The 22515-nt window shown below is 47.1% G+C and overlaps 1 protein-coding gene across 2 annotated transcripts in view; it reads left to right on the plus strand.

Moving 5' to 3' along the window:
- The window catches only part of LOC138453734 (geranylgeranyl pyrophosphate synthase), a 67337-nt gene that overhangs the window by 31689 nt on the left and 13133 nt on the right, over positions 1-22515 (plus strand). For both annotated transcript variants that reach the window (XM_069606857.1, XM_069606858.1), the window contains exon 3: positions 14879-14949. In XM_069606857.1, the coding sequence (XP_069462958.1) occupies positions 14879-14949 (71 nt within the window). The remainder of the gene's footprint in view (positions 1-14878; positions 14950-22515) is intronic.

Consider the following 22515-nt stretch of genomic DNA (forward strand, 5'->3'; position numbering starts at 1 on the left):
AGGTGTATAAAGGGAAACCAGTTGGGACCTAGTACCAGACTTGATGCAGAATGTCGAATTTCGGGTGCGGGCTGTACCGGAGTCTCATCCGAGGACGATCGGCCCTCGGTGGGGGCGTTTTTCACGCGCCGTCCGTACCGTCCCTCGACAGTCGGGGCCTGTCATGAGGCAGTCTCGAACGAGAGTGCCCAGAGGACAGAAAATCCACTGACCTTTCCCTGGACGTCGCGCGTTGCCGTCCGCTCGACACATGCGTTGAGTCTCGGCCTTGGGTTGTGTGCTTAGTGGTGGCTGAAGTGATAGCGCTTCCGTCGCCGGGTGGTGTTCCCATAACAAGGCCGCCAGCCTGTCTTCCGGGGTCGGGGGCCTGTGCTTGGGTAGCCTGAGATACGCAGTCACCTTCGAATACTGCAGTGTTGCTGAAGGCACCCTCTACTTCCATGGCCTTGAGCTGCCTTGAGTAGTGGGCCCAGCATTTAGTAGATCGGTCCTTCAAAGTCTTGGGCTTAAAGAGCCTGCACGCTCGACAAGAACCCTCGAAGTGGTCTCGTGGGAGACACAAGTTACACATGAGGTGCTTATCGACCCAGGGAAATGTCCTATTGCATTTGGGGAAAATTTAAAGGGGGGTCTTGTCCATCAGGGAATGAAACGGCAGCTAGGCGGATGTAGTGCAAGAAAAGGGGCATATACATTCTATGACGACCTCCCCCTCCCTCCCTCCCTCCCTCCCTCCCTCTCTCTCTCCCTCTCTCCCTCTCTCCTGCTTGGGTCGAAGCCTGTAGCGGCCTTCCAAGGCCGAAATTGATCTGTCGCTGATGTCTCACGACGGGCGTTCTTCTCGTCCTTCACCGGCGTCTGTATATCGATAGTCGGTGATATAAAGGATAGAAAGAAGGAACTATCAGTAATTAGGTAAACGTAAATGGCTATCAGCCGAAAGAGGAACTCTGCTATAAGCGTCCGTCTCGCATGGCGGAAAAATAACAATCTGAGGGACCTCGACGCATGAGGGATCATGGGTACATTGGATGTCACACTAGGGATAGTATTACTGGCATGCCTTGTCAACGTCCCATTTCGAAAACAACTGTAATACACTGCAGCTTCCACTAGATGTCGGCCTATGCACAGCATGTGAATCTAAGCAGATACAACCATCAGAAATATGATTACGGTGAGTAATGTAGCATATATATTTTTCAATGAAAAAAACTTTGTTAAAGGGATGTTATGGTTACAAGTAAAACCGAAAACCCCCAGAAATTCGCCAGTTATGGTAAGCGAAGCAACCATAACTCGCGCCACCATCGTGCACTGCTAAGACTAACACCCAGGACATCAAACATGATAACACAAATGCCATTGATGACATCACTGATGACATAACATGTGAAATTAATTTTGATGAAAAGTCCTTACAAGGGGTTGTGTTTATATTATTGTTAACAAGATGTCAGCGGTGATCGGGAGCCCGATCATGAACTACTTAATCCACCCATGTTTTATTTTTTCAAATGTGTCAAATGTATGCACATAAAATAGTCATATAACCTAGCCCCCACTTGACAAAATCCATTCAGACGTTACGAAAACATTTATACTTGGATCTAAAATCTTTTTGCAAACTTTTGTGTAGACTTGTCAAATTGCACCACATTTATAAGCCATTTATAAGCCATTATAATATTTTGGGACCACCCCCTCTAATTTTGTCCCCTCTTGACAGAATCCTCCCAAACTTTGCGAACTCATTCGGAATAAGGTCAAGAATATAATTGCTAAATTTCATGCACCAAAGTTATAAGCCATCCAAGAACTGCTTTTCACCAACACTGTAAGGCAGAGGTGTGAGAACTTCACAGGACTGTTCGCGGACTTTTATGGCAAAAAACAGTTTTTTTGTGTGCTTTCTGCAGCCATATACCATCCCATCTTCATCTCCCCTCACCTACCCAGAGATTATTTGATAAGTTTGACAAGTGCAAATCCAAGATGGCACGATTTTTCAAAAATCTGACGCACTTCACGCTTTTCACCATCCAATCAGTGGGTGCGTCTGATGTCCGCGGATACCACGTTGCCTTCTAAGCAAGTCGGAGTCCGGTCCGCGGACCACGGGGAAGTGTGTCCGCGGACCAGACACAGATAGCACACATTTTTTGACTTACTTTTTGGTTGTTTAAAAAAAATAAACTATTGGACGGGGTTGCACCAAATTAACAAAAGAACGCTTTCGGGACCAAGCCGCCACTCCTGATGCAAATTTGGTGAAAACGTCCAGCGGTTCGGGCTGTAGGCATGAGCAAAGTCTTTTTCCCATTATGTCTATGAAAAAAAAAAAAAGAGATTTTGGGTCTCCCCATGCACCCTCCACCTCCTCCTCCCCTCCCCCTTACAACTTTGCCCCCCGGACGAAACCTCACCAAACCTGGCAAGACAATTCAGAGCGGGTCAACTACTTGTTTGCAAAGTTTGGTGCAGATTCGTCCAGGGGGAACGAAGTTATAAGCCACCCAAAAAGTGCTCTTCCTATGGGTTTAGCAAGTAACCATAACTACCCACTATACATTCTTAAGTGGACGTTTTAAACGCTGTTGTGCCACGCATATTGAACGCTGAGCTCAATTAAAATGTACTGATCAATTCAAGCAGATTGAATACCGAATTAACTGGAAATATAAAAGTTATGCCTATATTGAACTTTTAAAAACCAAGCCAAGAATCAATACAGATTAAAAGGAGAATACCTGTATGAAAGTAACATATGGAGAAAAGAATATGTGAAGCAGTGCAACAAAAAGGTGGGAAGGAACCGATTTACCACCAAATAAGACTTTCTGAATATCTCAGTGCAGCAAGGCCAACGACTGGAAAAAGGACTGACAAAGCCAAAAGGCCAATAAGGAGAATCTAAGAGGGTGCCTTTTCACATAGGTTTCTTTGCATTTGCCCCCCATGTGGGATGAAGAACCAAGAAGCCCTGGTTGCGTTACCCGTGATGGGTGGACCATGTGGCCTGATAACTGTGCCTAAACCAGTGAGCCCCACATCATAAAAGGTAAAGCTGCTGCACAATCTACCAAGAAGGAACATTACGATTGGGCTTGTGACGCAAACCAGAACAAAGGCCAAGTTGACAGTAAAGCATTTGTCGGTTGCAACAGTGAAGTCTTGGGGAAGGGAGCCCTGAGACTTGATGTATACCTACTGTCTTGAGGACAGGACTGCTTTTGGTTGAACAGTATTACTTTGAACCTGTGGAAGGGAATTTGAACTGTGAGCCGGAAAAAGCTCAGCATTTTGTGGTGTTCACCATTTCTTTTATTATTGACATCCCTATAAACTGTTAAGCTTTAGTTGTGAGGGCAAACATAGGCTCTCCAGCATGGGGTCTGGCATGGATTCACGTGCTCAAGAATATTCCCTGTTGTCAGGCCGGGAATCCTCTGTGAAAGAGAAAAACAGTTTCACTTCATTTACAAACGGTCTTTCTCCTATAAACCAATCACTTAGCTTGGGGGGTCATACTGCCCCTAGCCAATGACTGCCTTCTCCCAAAGCCACTCCTCTGGCAGCTATCTTCAGATTTTTACCGCACGTTCAAGTGTTGGGAGTTGTGTTTTGCTCTTAATGCTTTCTGCGTTTTTTCACGCTTTTTTTGCTAATACTATTTTTGTTCGATTGAGCCTGTGTGCTCCATCGTTTCCACATCCAACTAACGCAGATCCGTTTTTCGGCATATTTCTTCACCCCTCAAGCGCAGAATCGTAGTTTCTAGAGGTGCATCATGCCTACACCGCACGGACAGCGCACCTTGTTGGAGAAGGACCGAGCCTCCCTCGTCGGGTTCTGCACCAACTGCGGTTTACAGAATGTTTTCATGGAGTACAAGCATTCCCAATGTCTTTATTGTCTTCATCCGTCGCACAAGGAAGAAGATTGTGAGATCTTTTGTGGCTTTACCAAGCGCACTATGAAGGATCGGCACATCAGACTGGAGGCGTGGCTCAAAGCCAAGGCCCATGTCCCGTGTGGTTCAATGGGACATGCCTCTTCCGGATCCAGCCAGACAGAACGGGCTTCCAAGTTCTTTGAGCGTGCTCCATACGTGGGGGCCCAAGACAAGGCCAAGCACTGCGAGTTCGGCTTAATCGGGGACACCGCGCAAGCGGTGCCACCAGGGCGCACGCCTCGTCTCCAACGGCCTCAGTCTCCAGCCTCCAGCCATTGCTACATTTCTTCGTCGAAGAGAAAGTCAGCTACCCCGGGGAAGCTGTGGGAGAAACCGGACAAGGTGTCCGACCTGTAGGTAAAGGCCCCGGCGATGCAGGCTAAATCATCGAGCGGGACTGACCGGTCCAGGGTACCCCTACATCGGCCAGAGTGGCCCTTCCTCTCAGGCGCTTTGGCCAAACCAGCAGAGAATACCCCTGAAAAGAGGATGCCGTCCCTTAGCCCGAGACCGTCCCCTCAGGACCCAAAAAAGGAGGGGTTTAGGGAGGGGTAGAATAACTCCAGGGCACAGATAGTTCTTCCGACGTGGAGGACGAGGGTTCCATCCACACCATGACCACTTCGGGGGTGGCGACGACAGGGATGACGACGTAGGTGCTGGGCCCAGCGACCCTACTCCCCAGGCACCTCCCAGAGATCTGGCGAATGACATTCTTTCGACCCTCCACACTCTGGTGTCAGAGATGCAGATGAGGATGCCGACAGACCACCAGCGATGACCCTGTTTACACCGGGGCCACCACCACCAAAGAAAAGAGGCACCCTACGCCCCCTCTCCAGCCACCAGTGCCCCCCGCCTCCCCGCGATGACTTCAAAAGCTAGGGCCCTGTGGACATTAATATATATAGGTTGTGTAAAAAGGAAAAAGTTAGGGAAGGAAACCAAGGTTGACCAGTTTCTCTAAACAGGTAAGCACTTTTTAAATCCCCCCAATGAAGCATAGGTTAACCCTTTCCCAGCTATACAAGTACTTTATGTATGACCTTTTGAGGGACAGATGAACACTAAGTCAGATGGTCCGAAGAGTCTGCAGGGAGCCAGGACAGCCAATGTCAATTTAGCAAAGTCTAGGAGAGCTGAGGCACTTCTGGTAGATAGCACAAAGGCTTGCACAATGTTATATAAGAGCGTTTGTAGCAAAGAATCACTGTAGGGTCACAAGCTGCGAAGCTTGTGGGGGAAGCAAAGGTGCAAGTTACTCTGCAAAGGGCAGCTAATGCAAGTCTCCAGTGAGAGCAATCGAGCTACACACAAGGTAAATGGCCCTAGTTGGACAGTAGTCTGAAGAAAAGGATCCAGCTGGCTTCTGTTCTGGATGCAGTCCTGCAGTTCTTGTGTTCCTCGGCCTGCGTTGTGGGCGCAAGAGGGAGGACGTATGTAGGACTTGTGCACTGCAGTTTGAAGGTCGGCGGCAGCAATGACTTACTCCAGATCAGCGATACTTTGCGGTTTCAGCTACCGGAAAATGGCACCACTGCGGTTCTTGGACCCCTTGTGGGCTCCCCTTGCTTCCGGGGTCCAGCACTCTGTTGAGGTGGCTCAGGCTTGGGCCACCCTGCTTCAGGAGGTTCCTTGGGATCTTCCTGGAGCTTGGGTCCAGCTTAAAGGCAATGCACTTGTTCCTGTCCCCTGGCACTCAGTTCCAGCAGCAGCGAAGAATTACAGCCAGCACGGAGAGGGGTTCCAGTCAAGATCGTCTTTGGGTCGGTTGGTTCCACCAACCCAAGAGAAGAATTACTCAGTTCCGGGCTTCTAGCCAATATGAAAATTGGAGCTTTAGCACTGCAGCAGGGCTTCACCGGGCAAACCAATGGTCCAGGAGGGTGCGGCAAGCTTCTCTTCCAGTTTCTTATTCGGTTCCTTTGTCTCTGCCTTCCTTGCAAAAGACTTCGCCTTTTATGCAGGTTCTCCCATTGATTTGCAGCCTAGCTGTCACTCGCACATCAGGGTGGCTGTCCTTCAAGGACAGCCAGCCAATCACCTTTGGGTACATTCCTATAACCAAGGAGACGAAGCACAGGGAGTTTTGCGAACCTCCCTTGCTTCCTGCCCTGCCAGACATGCTGGAGCCAGAGGTGGGTTTCAGCACTGAAGCCTGCCAAAGACAAAACTATCAAATGGAACAAACCTGGTTTGACGCGCAGACTAAAACCCAAGAAAGACCTGAAGAAATGGAAAAAATGAGACCAGGGCCATTTTGACAAAATGGGCACCCCTGGGTGCAATATTGCAGCTGAGGATTCAGCCTGCGGTACAAATGCACAGTGGTAGGAAAGTTAAACCACTGCCACCTGCCGTTAATTGTAGGTAACCATGTTACATGAGAAATTAGGAAAAGGGGGTTACACCAAAGAGTCTGTGGTCACCGCCATCCCCGGACTTGGTGGTCTTTGCGGCTGCGCTGAAGAAGTCACCCAACCTGTCGTCCTCGGCCTCTGTTTAACTGCGCCTAGACAAGTAAGCCCCACATTATGAAAGGTAAAGAGACTGCGCAATTTAAGGTATGCTACGAATGGGCTGGTGAACCAAGCCAGAAGGAGGGACAAGTTGACCAAAAGTTAAGTTGAACTTTGAAGAGTAAATCATTTGTTGGTTGCAATGGAAAATTCCTGGGTAAGGAAACCCCGAACCTTGATCAAATATACCTACTGTCTTGAGGACCAGACCTTTGGAACGCTTTTGGTTGAACTGCATTACTTTGAACTTGGGAAAGGGAATTTGAACTGGGAGCTGGAAGCTCGGCATTTTGTGTCAAACACCATCTCTTTGATTATTGACATCATATACAATGTTTTTAGCTTTAGTTGTGAGGGCAAGCATAGGTTTTGGACACATAGGCTTTTAAGTTGGACTCTGACTTTCCTTAGTTTTGTTCAGAATGGGGAATGCCACCGTAGTATAGGGCAAGTTAGGTCTACATCCTGACTTTTTGGTTTATAAATATTGTTTGTTTGAATAAGACTCTGCATGCATGGCACAGCTGCGGACTGGCCTGTCGAGCAGTTTTCAGAGCCGGTGCACTGAGCCTCTGCTATTGCAACCAGGCGGTATACTACATAGGTCTATGGTGGGTGCTCTGCTGTCCCACGGTCTTCTGGGCTGTCTGGCCCTTCATAGATGTGTGCTGTGCCCATCATTGAGCTGCTGCTTAACTAAGGTCCCCTGTACACGCTCATTTCTGCCCTTAGGCTCTTTTGCCTTTGGTATGTATCACTGTGCTTTACTGTGATGACAAAAGGGGGCTTGAAGAAACAGATCTCCATAGACCTATATGCCAACACTGACCCAAAGTAACTAGATTCTGGGATGTTGGCCGAGGCCATGGATACTGCCACTGCGGCGTCAGAACTTTGAGACTCAGCGCACAATGGCATTTATGCAGGAGGGGGTTATCGGCAGTCCACAGCAAACTTGATGACGTTACCAGCACAGTTGGATCCATCAAAGCGTGACTGGAATAAACGGATCAGAGACTGATGGAGGCAGAGGAGAGGGTGAGAACAGTGGTAGATGACTTATCAACCCTGAAGACGGAGTTGATGGCGCTATCCAATCAGGTCCAGGCGGTTGCCATGGAAAATGACAAACTTGAGTTGTGGTTCCGCCAAATTAGTGGGGTGCTGGAGAGCAACAGAGAAACCTCTTTGAACATTTGCGGACACGCTTCTCCTGCTGCTGGGCAACCCCAAGCTTTCGCCTCAGTTTTCAGGGAAGCATGCTCACAGGTCCCTGACACCCAAGCCTAAACCTGGTGCCCCACCACCCCCACCAATTGCTCATATCCTCAATTACCACGACCGAGATGCCTGTGTGAAAGGAGATCTCATGTTGGGATCCAGCAGGGTGCATTTCTATCCTTACTGTTCGGTAGCTGTCCAGCAAGAGCGGAAGACCTTTATAGCTGTGAAGAGGCGTTTGAGTGAGGGGCCTCAAATATGCTATGCTCCAGCCTGCCAAACGGCAGGTGGAATGGAATGCTAGGATTTACTACTACACACTACTCAGAGAGGCTATGAAGTTTTGCAACAACGACCTCCCTGTGCTGTGAGTGCGGGGGGGGGGGGGCTTGGGCCTGAGCCTGACTTCTGGACGTTTGCTTTGCTCTGTCAGAATTGACCACTTCACTCAACAGCCAAACTGCTCTGTTCCTAGATTGTGCTGGAACTTCGTGGGAGCGGCAGGGACTATGGTTGTAGAGTCAGCAATACATTGATAGGTTAAAATTGGGTGTGGGAATACATGTCTTTACATATTACTAAGCCTGTTGGATGGCCCGGGTTTGTATCTGCTCCTCAGCCTCTTTATGCAATGCTGCATTAAATGTTGGGGTTGTGCTTGCAGGGTCTTAATCACCCCAGTTTCTAAGATGATGTGGGTGGGTTGGGGTTTATGAAAAAGCACTTGGCACACAAATTGACGGTTGACCTATCTGGGGGTGGCGTGTCCCCTGAGGACATCAGGAGCGACTTGGCTGGAAAGCAAGTTAACACCAGGTTACAGCCTATGAGATGGGAGAGGTAGTCGACTTAAGCTGGAATATCAGAGGCCTGGGTCACCCGATCAAAAAGCGTAAAATACTCTTACAAATTGAAAGACATGGGGCTAAGCTGCTGGATCTGCAAGAGACTCATGCCCTTGTTGCAAGCAGAGAGGGATTTGCCAGGAGCTGGGGCAAAAACAGGTATTGCACTACATACTCCACACAATCAAGGGGGCCGGGTGGGGGGTGATCTTAATACATAAATCACACCACCATTTGAGCACAAGAAAGTTATGTGTTAGTCTGTGGATCATTTGCTGGAAGAGATGCTGCTCTTGAATGTGTATGGTCCCGGCATTGATGACCCCCAGTTTTACCTTGATATTAGCATGCTGGCCCTTTACCCCTCCATACCCATCCTCTGGAGAGGCTATTTTCACACAATCCTTGGCCTTCAAGTAGATGGATCCACTCATACCCATAGGCCCCTCAAGAGGGCAACACGGGTCATTAATGAGCGCATGGTAACACTATGACTGGTAGATGCTTGGAGGGCGATACACGGGAGGGACGGGTTATCCCTTTTACTTCTCAGTTCACAACTTTCTCCTGCATAGAAATGTGGCTAGTCTTTGATGTGTTCCTTGTTGGGTGGGGGGGATGATTTCGGAGACCAGTATGCTTCCTAGATCATACTCTGATCACTCTGTCCATATCTCTTTGAAACTGGGCAATCTACCCCGGCCCTGAAACAGCTGGCGCTTCAAGTCCCAAGTTTGACAGGTGTGGCATTTGTGGCCACTTTAGATAAATATAATATTATAATTGGTTAGAGAGTGTTAGGGAGAATTCTCATAAATGTGCTAATTCCCTCTACCTTAGAGCCCTCCAGCTCTTTTGGTAAACTTGGGGACTTTGAACTTTTTAATTCTGTTTTTTTTCTGTGTTTATTTCTTTTGGTTATGGAGTTTTAGACAACTCCATAAGCATCATCTTTTTATTTGTCACACAGCACCCTCAGTGCAGTGACACAGGGATGCCTTTTTAGGCTCTCCAAAGGTTTAAACACCTTCTCTGGGATAAACTGTTTCCCAGAGAATGTAAAGTTAAATTGACTAGTAAAGTCTTTTTAAATTCCTAGACCCAGCACACACTATCTTACAATGGAGTGCTGGAGGTGTTACATGAGTTTCTAGAGATAGGGGATACTAGTTATCAGTCCCCGGCTACCCTTGCCTATCGAAATGGCTGATGGCAATGGTTTTTACAACAAACTACCATGATTTTTCCCGACCGCGAACACCGGTAGCTATAAATCACGGGAGCCATGTTTTTCAAGATGGCTGCTAAGCCCCCTTTGTTTAAATTAGGTCCCGTTTTCTTTTTTCAACATTTCATTTTTGGAAAGGTCCTTCTAGAGTTTCTCTGCGCACCAAACCAGGTTTGGCCCCTTTGTTCCTATGCCTTTGGCAGGCTTCAGGACTGAAGACCGCCTCTGGCGCCGAGTGTCTGGGGCAGGCAGGAAATGAGGGAGGTGCCTGAAACTCCGTGCTTGGTCTCCTAGGATACCCAAATGCACTCTGGCGTGATTGGCTGGCTGACTGTCTGGCAAGGGCAGCCACCCTCCTGGGTGAGTGGCAGCAAAGCTGGAATGAATGGGAGAAAACTGTTTAAAAGGCAAGTCTCTTTTCTTGGAAGGCAGTGTCGACCACTGGAATGAAAGAACCGAAGACGAGCTGGAAGAGGACAGCTGCTGCAACTCCTGGACCATTGGTTTGCCCGGTGAAGCCCTGCTGCAGGTCCGAATTGCCAAGTTCATCTCGACAGAGAAGCCCTTCAAGGACAACTTCTCCCTTTGAGTTGGTGGGACCAATCAACTCATAAGCCACCTGGACACCTTTCTCTGGGCTGGTTGCATTTTCCTCTGCATGTTGCAGGAAACCAAATAGCCAGGGAGAAGGACACCAGTTTGTGCGCTTCAAGACTGCTACTGGAATCGAAGAACTGCCAGTTTGCCAGCTTTGTGACCAGTCCCTGTGCAGTGCAGGAGTCCCCACGCCCCCCCCCCCCCATGAATCCCCCCCATCCCCCCCACCCCCACGTCCTCCCTCTTGTCCCCATGACTGAGGCTCAGGAACAGCGAGACCTGCAGGAACTGCTAGGAACAGAAGTCTGCTGCATTTTTTTTCTTCAATCTAAGGTACTGTGATAACCCGATCAAAAGATCTTGCCTCTCACTGCGAAAGTGTGTGAAACTTTGGCAACTTGCAGGCCTAGACAGCTTGTGACCCGACATACAAACCTTTCTTCTATGAACTACTTCTGAGAACCGTGGCAAAGACTTTTCCGTTTTAAAAATGGCAGATCCGTTTTTCTTATACAAGACTCTAGCCCATTGACATTGCTCCTCTGTCAATGGGCTAGACCACTCCTCTGGTGAACTCAAACGATGAGCACTGTTTAAGAGTAACTATTATTCGTTTTATTAACTTATGCCTTTTTGCTCCTACTTCAAATGCTCTGAATGCCATTTTGCTCCTCCTTCAAAGTAGTTTAAATGCCTCAGAATCTGACAGTGTGAAGTACTGTAGTATATTTCAGTGTGATATTGATTGCCTCCTTTTAGTGAATGTTTTCTAACTGACTGTAATAAAGTGTTTCCCAAGAAACCTTGAGTGGAAGTGTCTATTTGAATACTTGTAACTGTAGACCTCTGTGTAACCTCATTACAAGCTCACATTCCCTCTTGAGATAAGCCTGGCTGCACAGCTTGCTACCAAAAACTGTGTGGTACAGACTTATACCGAAGCTTTTAAGGTATACATACCAAGGTTTTGCCATGGCCGCTGAATCTGGTGTACTGAAAGCGATTCAACGTGACATAGCGAGCAGTGCGGTGGACCTCTGTGAGCTAGAGCGTCAACTCGCAGATACGACAGCCAAACCCACGCTTGCGCAGGCAAAGGAACCAGTTGACAACGCTGACCGGGAGCTTAAATTCATAGATGCCCCATTGGATGCCAGACTGTATGGGGATAGAGAAAGACTGGGTAGGCTGCTGGCTCACAAGGTGCGCCATGAGGGTGGCAGCTGGGGTATCCCACTTATTGCAGATGAAACTGGCACATTAGTGCACACGTGTGCGGCAGTCAATGGAGTGTTTGCACGGTTCTATACTGACCTGTATTTCGATAAAGATGCTCGCTCCCCAGAAAACATTGACAGGTTTCTGGTGGGTCTACCAATCGGACAACTGTCAGTGACACTTGTGCCCAGCTTGACTTGCCGATCTCCTGCGCTAAATCGCGGTTCTGCCGCCATGGAAGGTGCCAGGTACAGCTGTCCTAACGTCTGAGTTTTAGCAACACTTTAAATCCCTTCTGGCGCCCCCACCTGCTCACTGTGGCAAGAAGCCCTCGAGGTACAAGAGCTTCCTGAGACTATGACCGAGGCCATTATCACAGTCCTCTTGAAGCCCAACAAGCCTGCAGAATACTGTGGCCCCTTATCAATTAACACAGATGTTAATATCTTTGCGAAAATTATGGGCACTAGTCTGCTGCTGTTCATGCCGCACATAATTCATCCGGATGAAGCGGGGTTCATTCCCGGGAGGTCCACTGCGTTAAATTTGCACAGACTCTTCAACATAGTGGAGCAGATGGACCCTAAGGCGCAGGCAGTGGTATCTGCACTAGACATCCGGAATGCTTTCATTCAGTCTCCTGGCAGTTTATGTTTGCTGTTTGGATGCAGTGCAGGTTCTGCTTAGTGTTCCTCTCCTACTTGCAACTCCTATACATGGCACCCATGAGTGTGTACTAATGGTACACTATCCCCAAAATTAGTGATGGCTAGAGGCACACGTCAGGGGTTCATGTTCTTGCCCCTACGATTAGCTATTGCTATAGACACATTAGCAGATCTCCTACAACACAAAAATGGGCATGGGGGACTCAGATTGGCGTGGGGCAGAAATGATATCGCTCTGCGCTGATGATGCACTAGCCTATATTCAGAACCCCCATATTCACCTCGTGACCATTATGTCAAACATATTGGATTTCGGGGAGCGGAGCCGTCTGGTCTAAAGGTAAATTGCAACAAATCTAAGCTTTTTCCCTTGACAGACATTACTACTAAGCCAGGGGACCTTCAAGCGTTTACCTGGTCCCCATCTGCTATGCTGTTAGTTGTGGCGAGACATGGCACCCTGTTATATGAACAAAACTACGCCGTATACATGGTATGCGTCACGAGTAAACTCAGGACCCAGGTGTAGTTACCACTGACTGTATCAGTGAAGATTGCGCTGTTAAAAAAAAATGGCTGTGCGTCTTAAACTGTTATGCTTAGTTCTTAATATTCCGCTATGGCCTGGGAGATCGTTCTTGGAGCTGGAGGCCGAAGTCACCAAATTGGTGTAGCACGCAGGCGTGGTGTGCTTGAAATGGACATGGTCCACGCTAACCCACTCTTATGCACTGGACTGCGGCACAGGTACGGTTGCGGCTGCATGGATCTCGGAAGGACCACTTCCCCCTCATGTTAAACTGGAGTCCTCCACCAGGGATAAAGACTTGCGGACATTGATCTTCTCTTCCCACTTTGCAGATAGCTGTGAATTCGACCCAGCTAGCGTCATGGCTCTAGCCTGGCCCAAAATATGGACATGGCTGGGAGTGACAGTTCATAACACAGGGACCTTCCACTCTGGAACTGCATGCTCTCTACCGCGAGTAGACCCTGCTTCTTGTTGTACTTGAGTGCAATAAGGGTTTAGGATGATGGGCTCCATGTACGCGGATGGTAATTTCGTGCCAGCCAGCAATATACCTATGCTACAACAGAGTAGGTCCTCTACCTGGTTGGAATACCCAGACTTTCACAGAGCATCAGAGCATGTAGGAAGCAATGGGAGAGCGGGGGGGGGGGGGGGGGGGGGTTGTCCACGTAATGTGTCCTGTAATTCGAGATTTCAACTGATAAAATTGAAGTTATTGTACCACTACCGTTCCATGCCAGCTAGGCTACGTAATTGTTCACAAGAGTGAACAGGAGAATTCCCTAGAAGTGGCGGTGCAGACCATCACTAATTCCACATGATATGGGGCTGTCCGCTGTTGGTACGCTTCTAGAGGGATGTATGTACCCTGCTATCTGAGATGCCAGAGCTGGCCATAGCTGCCCCCCACACCCTTTGCAGTGTCTGCTGGCCGAACGATGCAGACTGATGCAGTGGATTTGTGCCTACTAAGAACCATTGGTTGAGCGCTGTTTTCTGGCCCAACGATCCGGTGGAACAGTGGATCCTTGTGCACCCTGCCAAAACTCACCCGAAAGATATATGGGGACTGCTCAAAAGGATATCTCCTGCGTACATCCTATGATTTCACAATCTGACTGGTCCTGACCATTAACGGCCAGTTGGGTGTGCAGCCATGTATTGCATTGATCCATTCGTGTTTCTCAGACTCTGCCCCTCCTGGTTGTCGATCGTGCTTATGTATGTAATTTGTGTTCCTTTTTTCTCTCTCGCTCTCGTATTGTCTTTTACTGCTCCATGTAATATACAACGCCACGTGTGCTAATAAAGGAAGTTTGGAGAAAAAAAAAAGAGGGTGCATTATCTCAAAGATTGCAAAAGAGGTGATGGCTGGAAGATTTGGAATTATTCCTAACCCCTGCCATCGGTCTGGGCAACCCTCGTTCCCCAGCCTGCCGAGTCATTACTGAACGGGAAAGGCCATTTGAAAGTCTGGCTTGGTTTTACCCCACCCCAAATGGCCGAAACATATCTGGGGATGATTGTGGCCTTGTGCAGAAGGGATGTGACCTAGCAGTTCTAGATGGACTGTGCCTGTTGGGTTGGGACGGGACCTGGCCTGATTTGCATATGGTCTTCTGCTTTTGTAATGGCTTGGCAGGTGAAGAGCGATGGTGTGGAGGGTTGCCCAGGGCAATCGCAGTTTAAGATTAATTCTAAACCGTACAGCCATCCCCTCTTTTGTTTGCTGTATATCAAAGATTACCATGAATGAATTCTGAGAAGTCACTCCTTCATTCAGGCGTACAGTATCGTTTTTTATTTTATATTTAATCATTATGAACTTACAATTGATTAGAGGGTGGCGCATAATTTTGTGACTGCACGCTTAGGATGAAGCTTATTCAAGTGCTGAAAGTTGCTTTATGATTCCTGGCAGAGATGGAGCCGGGTTCTGCACAACATTTTGTTTATTTAGAAAGGACTGACTTGATGCCTGGCCTACAATATCCTGTTTTTGTTAATTTCCTGAATTGACTGTTACCTTAACTTCAGTCCTGCAGATAATGTTCATCACAATGTCTATAGTTTATGTAAATCTGTTGTATTACAGGAAAGCAAGTGAGGACAAAACTTTCTCAAGCTTTTAACCATTGGCTGAATGTCCCGGAAGACAAATCTCAGGTATCCCATTTTGTGTAAATGTACTGTGCTGCTGTTTTTTTTTCTTCGTTTCAGTAGCTCATAAGTGACAGCAAAAATAGAATGTCATTTGCGAGGTTGCTCTTCATTCATGTTCTTGAACAAGAAACAAAACGTGATTGGGCAAGTGTAACTACATGTCTAGGGGTTCAGTGCCCTTCATCATTGCATCGTCCCCTTAGCTCTTCTAGTCCATCTATGATTGGGTGAAACTATTTGTTACACCATATCTATTTTACTTCACAGCAGGCCTTTCCATTCTTGCTCACCATTTTCATTCAAAGAATTGTATTTTGAAAAGCATGCATAAACATTTACCTTTTATGCTAGATGAGTGTTTCATCTGAAGGCCGAAATTATCACGAGATTTGTCCATTAATTAGTTTTTAATAAATTTGGATTTGAGATGCAGCACCCAGCAAGTTTCAATTCGACTTGCATGCATGCGCTTAACATACAGCATATTGAGAAGCAGGCATGTTGCTGCTAATCCTCTCATTGGGGAGGGGACAGAAGCAGGGTTCCACATGTACAGGGGAAATGGGCACACAGGAGCCAGCCTTTTGAATTCACCAGAAAAGGATTGCCAGTTGCTTCTAGGAAGAGAACGAATGTCGAAGTTCTCAAAGTCCCCCATTGAACTTGTCGATGACTCGCACAAAAGAGTGAACTGTTTGTGGATCCAGTCATCCACTGCATGTCTTGTCAATTTCCACGGACAGTAGATTTTGCTCGGTTTAAACAATTTGCATAGTTCCCCTGTGGGAATTGGCTTGGTGAGAATCCCACGAAGAGCGAGAATCCCACGAAGAGCGGATTTTTGAAAAGTCAAAAGCCCACCAGAGTGGTGCCAGCCATGGAAGATGTACTGGGAAGGAAAGTTTGGAGGTGCGGTTGCAGCAATGGCGTTTACCAGGTGAGGTGAGATAGCTTGCCTTTGGAGAAGATTGTTGGGTCATTTTAGCTCAGTCTTTGGGTACTAGCAGTGAACAGTGTTGGGAAGCTTTTTATTGTATTGCATTTGTCATTTATATAGCACCCTTCCCCATTTGTATGGACTTAATGTGTTTTGTGGTTGGAACACTCTCAGGGACCGTAGTCCATTAAGAGTTAATTCATAAGATGCGTGTGTGCGTTTTGCCAGGTTAGGACTTGGGTGTGCTGGCTAAGTTCCAGTAAGAAACCCAGAGGCCGGGCACCTGGACGGTGGCTGTTGGTGGTTTTGGATCCTGTGCTAGTGCAGGGAGATTCAATGTGTGCCCAGCTAGACAGAAACTTTTCTTGGATTGTCACTGTATATTAATGGCAGAGCTGTTGAGGTATGTCTGAGGTTTCTGTGTGGACGGCTATGAGAGCTGCTAGACCGGAATTGCATAGCCATAAGCTGCATGGATGGATGGATGGATGGATGGAATATGGCATTTATAACCCGCCTATACACAAGTGTTTCAAGGCGCGACGAGGCAAGGGAGGGGGAACAGAGGGAAGACTGACAACTATCTTACTAGGCCAGGTGTCATTCTAATCGCGTAAGGGAAGGGGGGGAGGAAAGTGTGGGGGGAGTTCAGGGGGGGAGGAGGGGAGAGGAGAGGAGCGTAGGGGAGGGGAGGGGAAGGGGAAAGTGCAGTACATGGGATAATAAAATAACAAGATAAATAAGAACAGCCAGCTGGTGGCAAGTGCAGGGTGAGTGCAAACCTAAGTGCTGGTGGGGGGGAACTGTAGGGATACAGAAAACAGTCCCCAGGTGCAGGGGTTGCCAGGGAGGCAGTGCAGGTGTGCAACTGGTAGGGCTTGGGCCCGAGATCAGATGGGTTGCCAAATAACCAGTCCAGTATCAGCCATGACTTCAGCAGGGGAAAGGGGGAGAGAAAGCAGAAGCAAAGAGCAAGATTGTAAGGTGCTTCCGGAACTGAAGATGGTTCTCCAAGTTTCAGGGAGGCTGTTCGAGAGGGAGGCCCCAGCCGAAGAGGGAGATCTACCACCAACTTGTTGCTTGGAGAAGCGACTGACCCTGAGGGAGTTGAAGCCGGATGAGCGAAGAACTCGAGAGGGAAGATCTTTAGGAAGAGAGAGTTGAAGGTATAAGAGAGAGTTGAAGGTATTGAGGCCCCAGAAGGCCTTGTGGACGATGCAGAGGGGTTTGAACTTGATCTTGCAGCCACTGGGAGCCAATACAGAGATTTCAGTCCTGGAGAGATATGATACCTGGGCTTGAGGCCAAGGACAAGTCTTGCTGTTCTGGATGAGTTCCAGAGGGCGGAGCATAGAAGCAGGAAGATTTAGAAAGGGGCTGTTGCAATAGTCCAGCCTAGAGGGAACCAGAGCTCTGGAGACGGTGAGCTTCTGTGGGAAGGAGAGGAAGGGAAGAATACCTCTGAGGAGGTCCAGCTGGTAGTGTGACTTCTTAGAGACGTCAGAGATGTGAGGAGAGAAAGAGTGTGGAGTCTAAGATGACACCGGAGATTTTAGCCTTGCAGGAAGAGGGCCAAGAGAGGCCAGCCGGAGAGCTACAGGAAAGGAGGGCGTGGGTGTGCCGATGAGGAGAATATCAGTCTTACTGGCATTAAGACAGAGGTCATTGGCAGCACACCAAACCTGGATAGCCGGCAGTCCGAAATGAGGGACGGGGAAGAGGTGGCCGAAGGTAGCCTGAAAATGAGCTGAGTGTCATCCGCATAGCACTGGAAGTTGGGGCTTAGAGCAGCAATGCGGTGGGCAAGGAGTGCCAGGTATTGGTTGAACAGCCAGGGAGAGAGGTTAGACCCCCAGGGGGACACCACAGGTAGAGAAAAAGATAGCAGAGAGGAAGGACCCAAGTTGGACCTGGGAGGGTCTGTCGGAGAGGGAGGAAGTCCGCCACGCCAGGGCCTGACAAGTGATATCTAGGTTATCACAGAGACAATTAAGCAGGATGGCATGGTTACAGTGTCAAAGGCAGACGTGAGATCAAGCAAGATGAGGATACAGGGAATGTTGGAGTCAAGGTTGGAGAGCAGGTCTTCATGGATGTTCTGGAGAGCAGTTTCCATTCTTCTGGCAGCTCTGAAGCCAGACTGATGGTCATGAAGACAACCAACAGATTCAGTGTGGAGATTAAGCTGGGAGATGGCCAGTTTCTCCAGGAGCTTGCCCAGGAAGGGAGTGATGGAGATTGGGTTATAGTTACCCAGGCAGGAAGGTGTGAGATCAGAGTGTGCCCTGCACTATCTTCTCAAGAGCTTTGTGTGAAGGTGAAGATGGAACCAACCACTTCTTCTTGCGTTCCTGCTCCTCCGATAAAGGTGCATGTGCACATTGGTGAAAATGTAGGTTTTCTGTCCAAGAGTTGAACGTTGGAACAGTGGTGCGTTAACGAGCACCCTTTTTCAAGTAGAATTTCCACAGACCCACCATAAGTTTTGGAGCACCACCATAGATGGTTGCTCAAAAACTGGGACTACTAAAATATTTTCCGAACCCTTTATTTTATTTTTTTACCAGCAGCTGTGATTTAAAAAAAATATATATATATTGATTGATTTGGCAACGTGCCATACATCAAATTGATGGCGAATGTTTGGAAACTGCTCTCGCATGGCCGTGGCTATTGATACATGTCTGTTGGTGGCTATGAGGTCTGTTTGCATTCCCCTTGATTCGAGATCTTCCAGGGATTTGATAAAACCATGTTTCTCCGTGGCCACTGAGGATTTACGTTCGGACACCTGCACGACCACCGAACTCCATTTTTTTTAGTTTCCATGTCCTGAAAGTGGTATGTGCAGTACTTTGCTGAAAATCCGGGGCTGTCACACTGTACATCGCCAGCTAGCCCGAACGGTTTGTCAGAGAATGTCCTTTTGTATTGTTCTCCTCTGAAAAGTGCACGGAACTACCATAAATCACCAATGCAATTATAGAGCAAATACTTCAACCCAAAAACAGACACAATAATTCACAGCCACGCACGATGTAGAAGATAATCAGCTGTTTACGGCTATTTATTCAAAGCTTACAGGTACATAGAAATAACTCATAAAACTAACATGGACATAGATCACAGAAAACATAAAGAAGTCAAAGAAAGAATACATCACCGTGAGCGTATTATCACTCTTCATCTCGCCCATTCACGGCTGGAAGACCCCGAGGACAGCCAGGACGAGAGTGCCACAGCTCACAGGAAGGCCAGACGGAGCGTCCTTCTCTGGCTGAAGTCTCACCTGAACCCACCCACCCCCCGAGATCCTCCTTTATAGGCACTCCAAATAAAGGAGTTAATTCTCGAATCTTCTGAAATTGTGCCTGCGCAGTTGAGGAACAGCCGTCGGTTGCCAGCTGGGTCAACCGAGAGCCCCCCCCCAAGGAATGCAGGGCCTCCCTGCTCTAAAACTCAGAAAAAACATGCTCCACGGAGAACAGTAGCAAGTCATAACAACGTTAGCTTTTCCCAGCAGAAATGGCCTTGACTGCATACCAAGTTTGAAAAAAAGCATGTTTGTCTCAGCACTGTGAATCTAACACTTCAGCAAAATCTGTGCAGCCTTTCACTGCGAAGTGAAGTAAATATCCAACATGGCTGCCAGCACTCCCAGAATGCATTGTGCCTGCGCCATTTTGAACTAAGCATAAATTGAGCAGAACACCTTTTCAATTGACTTTTGTTCAATTTTCCAGGCTTCACTAATAGCAGGGAATAAATATTCTTGTTGATATTTAGTACCGAGTTTTAGAAAGGAACTGAAGTCCCATAAATCTTAACAGTAGAGCCACTGAAAAGTAAAGCTGCTGCACACAGTAGATTTCCAGCTGGCACTTTGCCCAGCATTGGTTGAGCGGACCATGAAAATCTAGCATGGAGCTGGGCACAGGTGGCTTGGATTTTCCAGTTAGTGCTTTGTGATACACGAGTCACATTCACCAATGGCTGCCTGCATACTTACCTCTCCGCCCTCCCTCTCATTGGATGGACACATTTCAGCATCAGTATCTCTACCAGGCAGCTGTTGAATACAATGTATTTGTGCTCCTTTGTTAGACTGTTGTCCTGCATGAATGTGGTTTGTGACTCAACTGTGGTGGACATATCGGCCGAACAGGACACACTGAAGACGAGATCTTTGGCAAATTCCTCGGTCGATTGCATTGAGGCTTCAACGTCTGTTATTTCAACTTGTGTTATTTGCACGCGAATTGGAGAAACCATCAATGTCGATTGTTTATTGGGTGGCCCTTTTTTTGCGGTGTAGATTGTGTTCAGTTTCTTCTTCATCTTGTCGAGTTATCACATTGTAGCAATGGTCCAAAAACACTTTGCTTGCTTCGTTGGTCACTTAATTTTCTGGGCATAAGCACCTCAAGTCTGCTTATTGACTGGACTACGCCACGCCTCAAATAATAGTTGCTCCATGGTGAAATCTGTTGGGCAAGCAGCATCTTATGTTTCATTTGTTGTCTGTTTCTTTATACTACTTTTCCTTCTTATGAAGACACCAGCCCAAACCACTTTTTTCGTAAACTAAATTGTTTTTAAGTTACCCGTGTTTTCTTGATTTTCTGTGGAAACGTGTTCTTCACTGTAACGACCGCACTAGCAAGCTGGTCCGCCACCTCTGATCATGTGCCTCCTCTTCTAATTCCTGACCTTGTATACATCCCTTGAATAGAATATTCATTAAAGTCAATTTTATTTGAAATCAAATTCTTTCATCGCTTACATGCATACCTTCGTAAACCATGTACATCATTTAGTCAAAATAGACATTTCAAATTTCACCTGATTGATGGCAAGTGTACTCGATCAGAGATTACCATGCAAAACCTACTGATTGTAATGTTGCTCTCAAGCATTTTGCATTGTATTTGGCATTCGGGTAGAAATTGTAACGTTAGAACTGAAATGATAAGTTTGAAAAACTGCACGTTTATATGAATATCACTGTCTAATAGTATCGGCTGTAGGGTTTACTTTCTTTCATTCAAGGGAACTGTCGGTACGCATACCTCATACTCTGGACCAGCTCCAAAGGATGATGTCATTGTAGTCGAAGTACCAGCATCCCCATGTAACACAGTACTTGTTTTAGTATGGATGAAAACAGCGTAATGGTACAGACAATGGTACATATAAATAAAAACCCTAAATTAAACATTATGTAAACCAACGACCGGATGCGTAAACTGTCATAGTATCTAAAATTCCATGCATAATACATTTCCGTAATTGAAAAGCTATCTGATAGGTGATCAAAGTTGTTGTTGACTCTGGAAAAGAAATGGATGCTAAATCTTGCTCCCTCATTTTCAGTGCATTGTCACGAAGTGGTAAAGGAACAATTAGATTTGCATTAGATATGTGGGAAGATCCAACTCTTAATAATATGAACTTCAGGAAGTCTGTATGGCTCACCATTGATATACTGGACGCGTCAGTGATGTCACTAATGATAGTCTGTGCTTCAGTTAATATGCTCACCTAAAAGAATTTGTGAAGCAACCAATTACGAAAAGATTATGCTTATTTCGAAGGGCCACTATGGCATAGTTTTCAGTGTTAATAAATAATTTTCTATGATGCTCCTAAAACCTGGGACAGATGTCTAGCAAAATGGGGTATAGTTATAAAGCAATACAATCTGGTAAATATGCAAAATTTAGTAAGCAACATTTACACCGAAAGCACCAATCTGTTCATGTAGTTACCTGTTCAGTACCCCAAGGCCTACAGCTAATTCAAGAACCGTGACTCACCAGAGCCAGCGTGAGAATGAATAGAGTTGGAATTGCATTTGGAAGAAATTTAGGAGACGTTCTGAGTCGATACTTCTTTGTGTACTGTGATTGGTCGTACATATCCAGGGTAAAGTGCAGGCTGCAGATGCGGAATCAATCGCCCCTCAAGTCTCCCAAGACATCCTGGGCTCTACATTCAAGCTCACCCTGCGCAAATCCACAATATATGACCCATTCTCTTATTAGATGTGTAATCCTCGGGAATCTATGCATTATTATGCCCTTAGGTTTGGGTCTTAGAACGGCAACCGTAAACCATACAAGAAGGCATTGTTGAAAAATCTGTAAATAAAAAAAATAAAACCCCATAGTTAAACAAATATTTCAAATATTTTACATGACTGCGTGACAAAGATGGAATTGTATCATACATTTTTCTATGCAATGTTTGTTTTGGTCACAGAAGCAAAACCTGGTTAGCGTAGTCGACTATACACTAGGAAATGTCATGACCCATCAGACACGCCGCTTCTGGGCCTCCTGGTCCCTGTCACGTCGGGGCTTGCACTCTGTTGTACTACCAACATGGCTGCAAACACTGAACGCTACCTACCAGCCTTCACGTTCATTGCAGCACGCTCGCTAAAATAGCCACACTTCCGCGCGTCTCAACGCTACTGTTAGCTGTGGCTAGACGTGTGCTCGTAGTTCACTTTCACAGAACTTTGTTGCCTTCCTGGTTCCCGGACCCTTGCTTCATTCTATCCCTTCTCCTTCTTACCCAACCTTCTCCCGGAATCTGTGCACCCGCCTCCGAGTGCTTCTTCCCCTTAT

This window comes from Ambystoma mexicanum, chromosome 4p, assembly GCF_040938575.1.
Source record: "Ambystoma mexicanum isolate Mex_15411 chromosome 4p, UKY_AmexF1_1, whole genome shotgun sequence".
Taxonomy (NCBI): Eukaryota; Metazoa; Chordata; class Amphibia; order Caudata; family Ambystomatidae; genus Ambystoma; species Ambystoma mexicanum.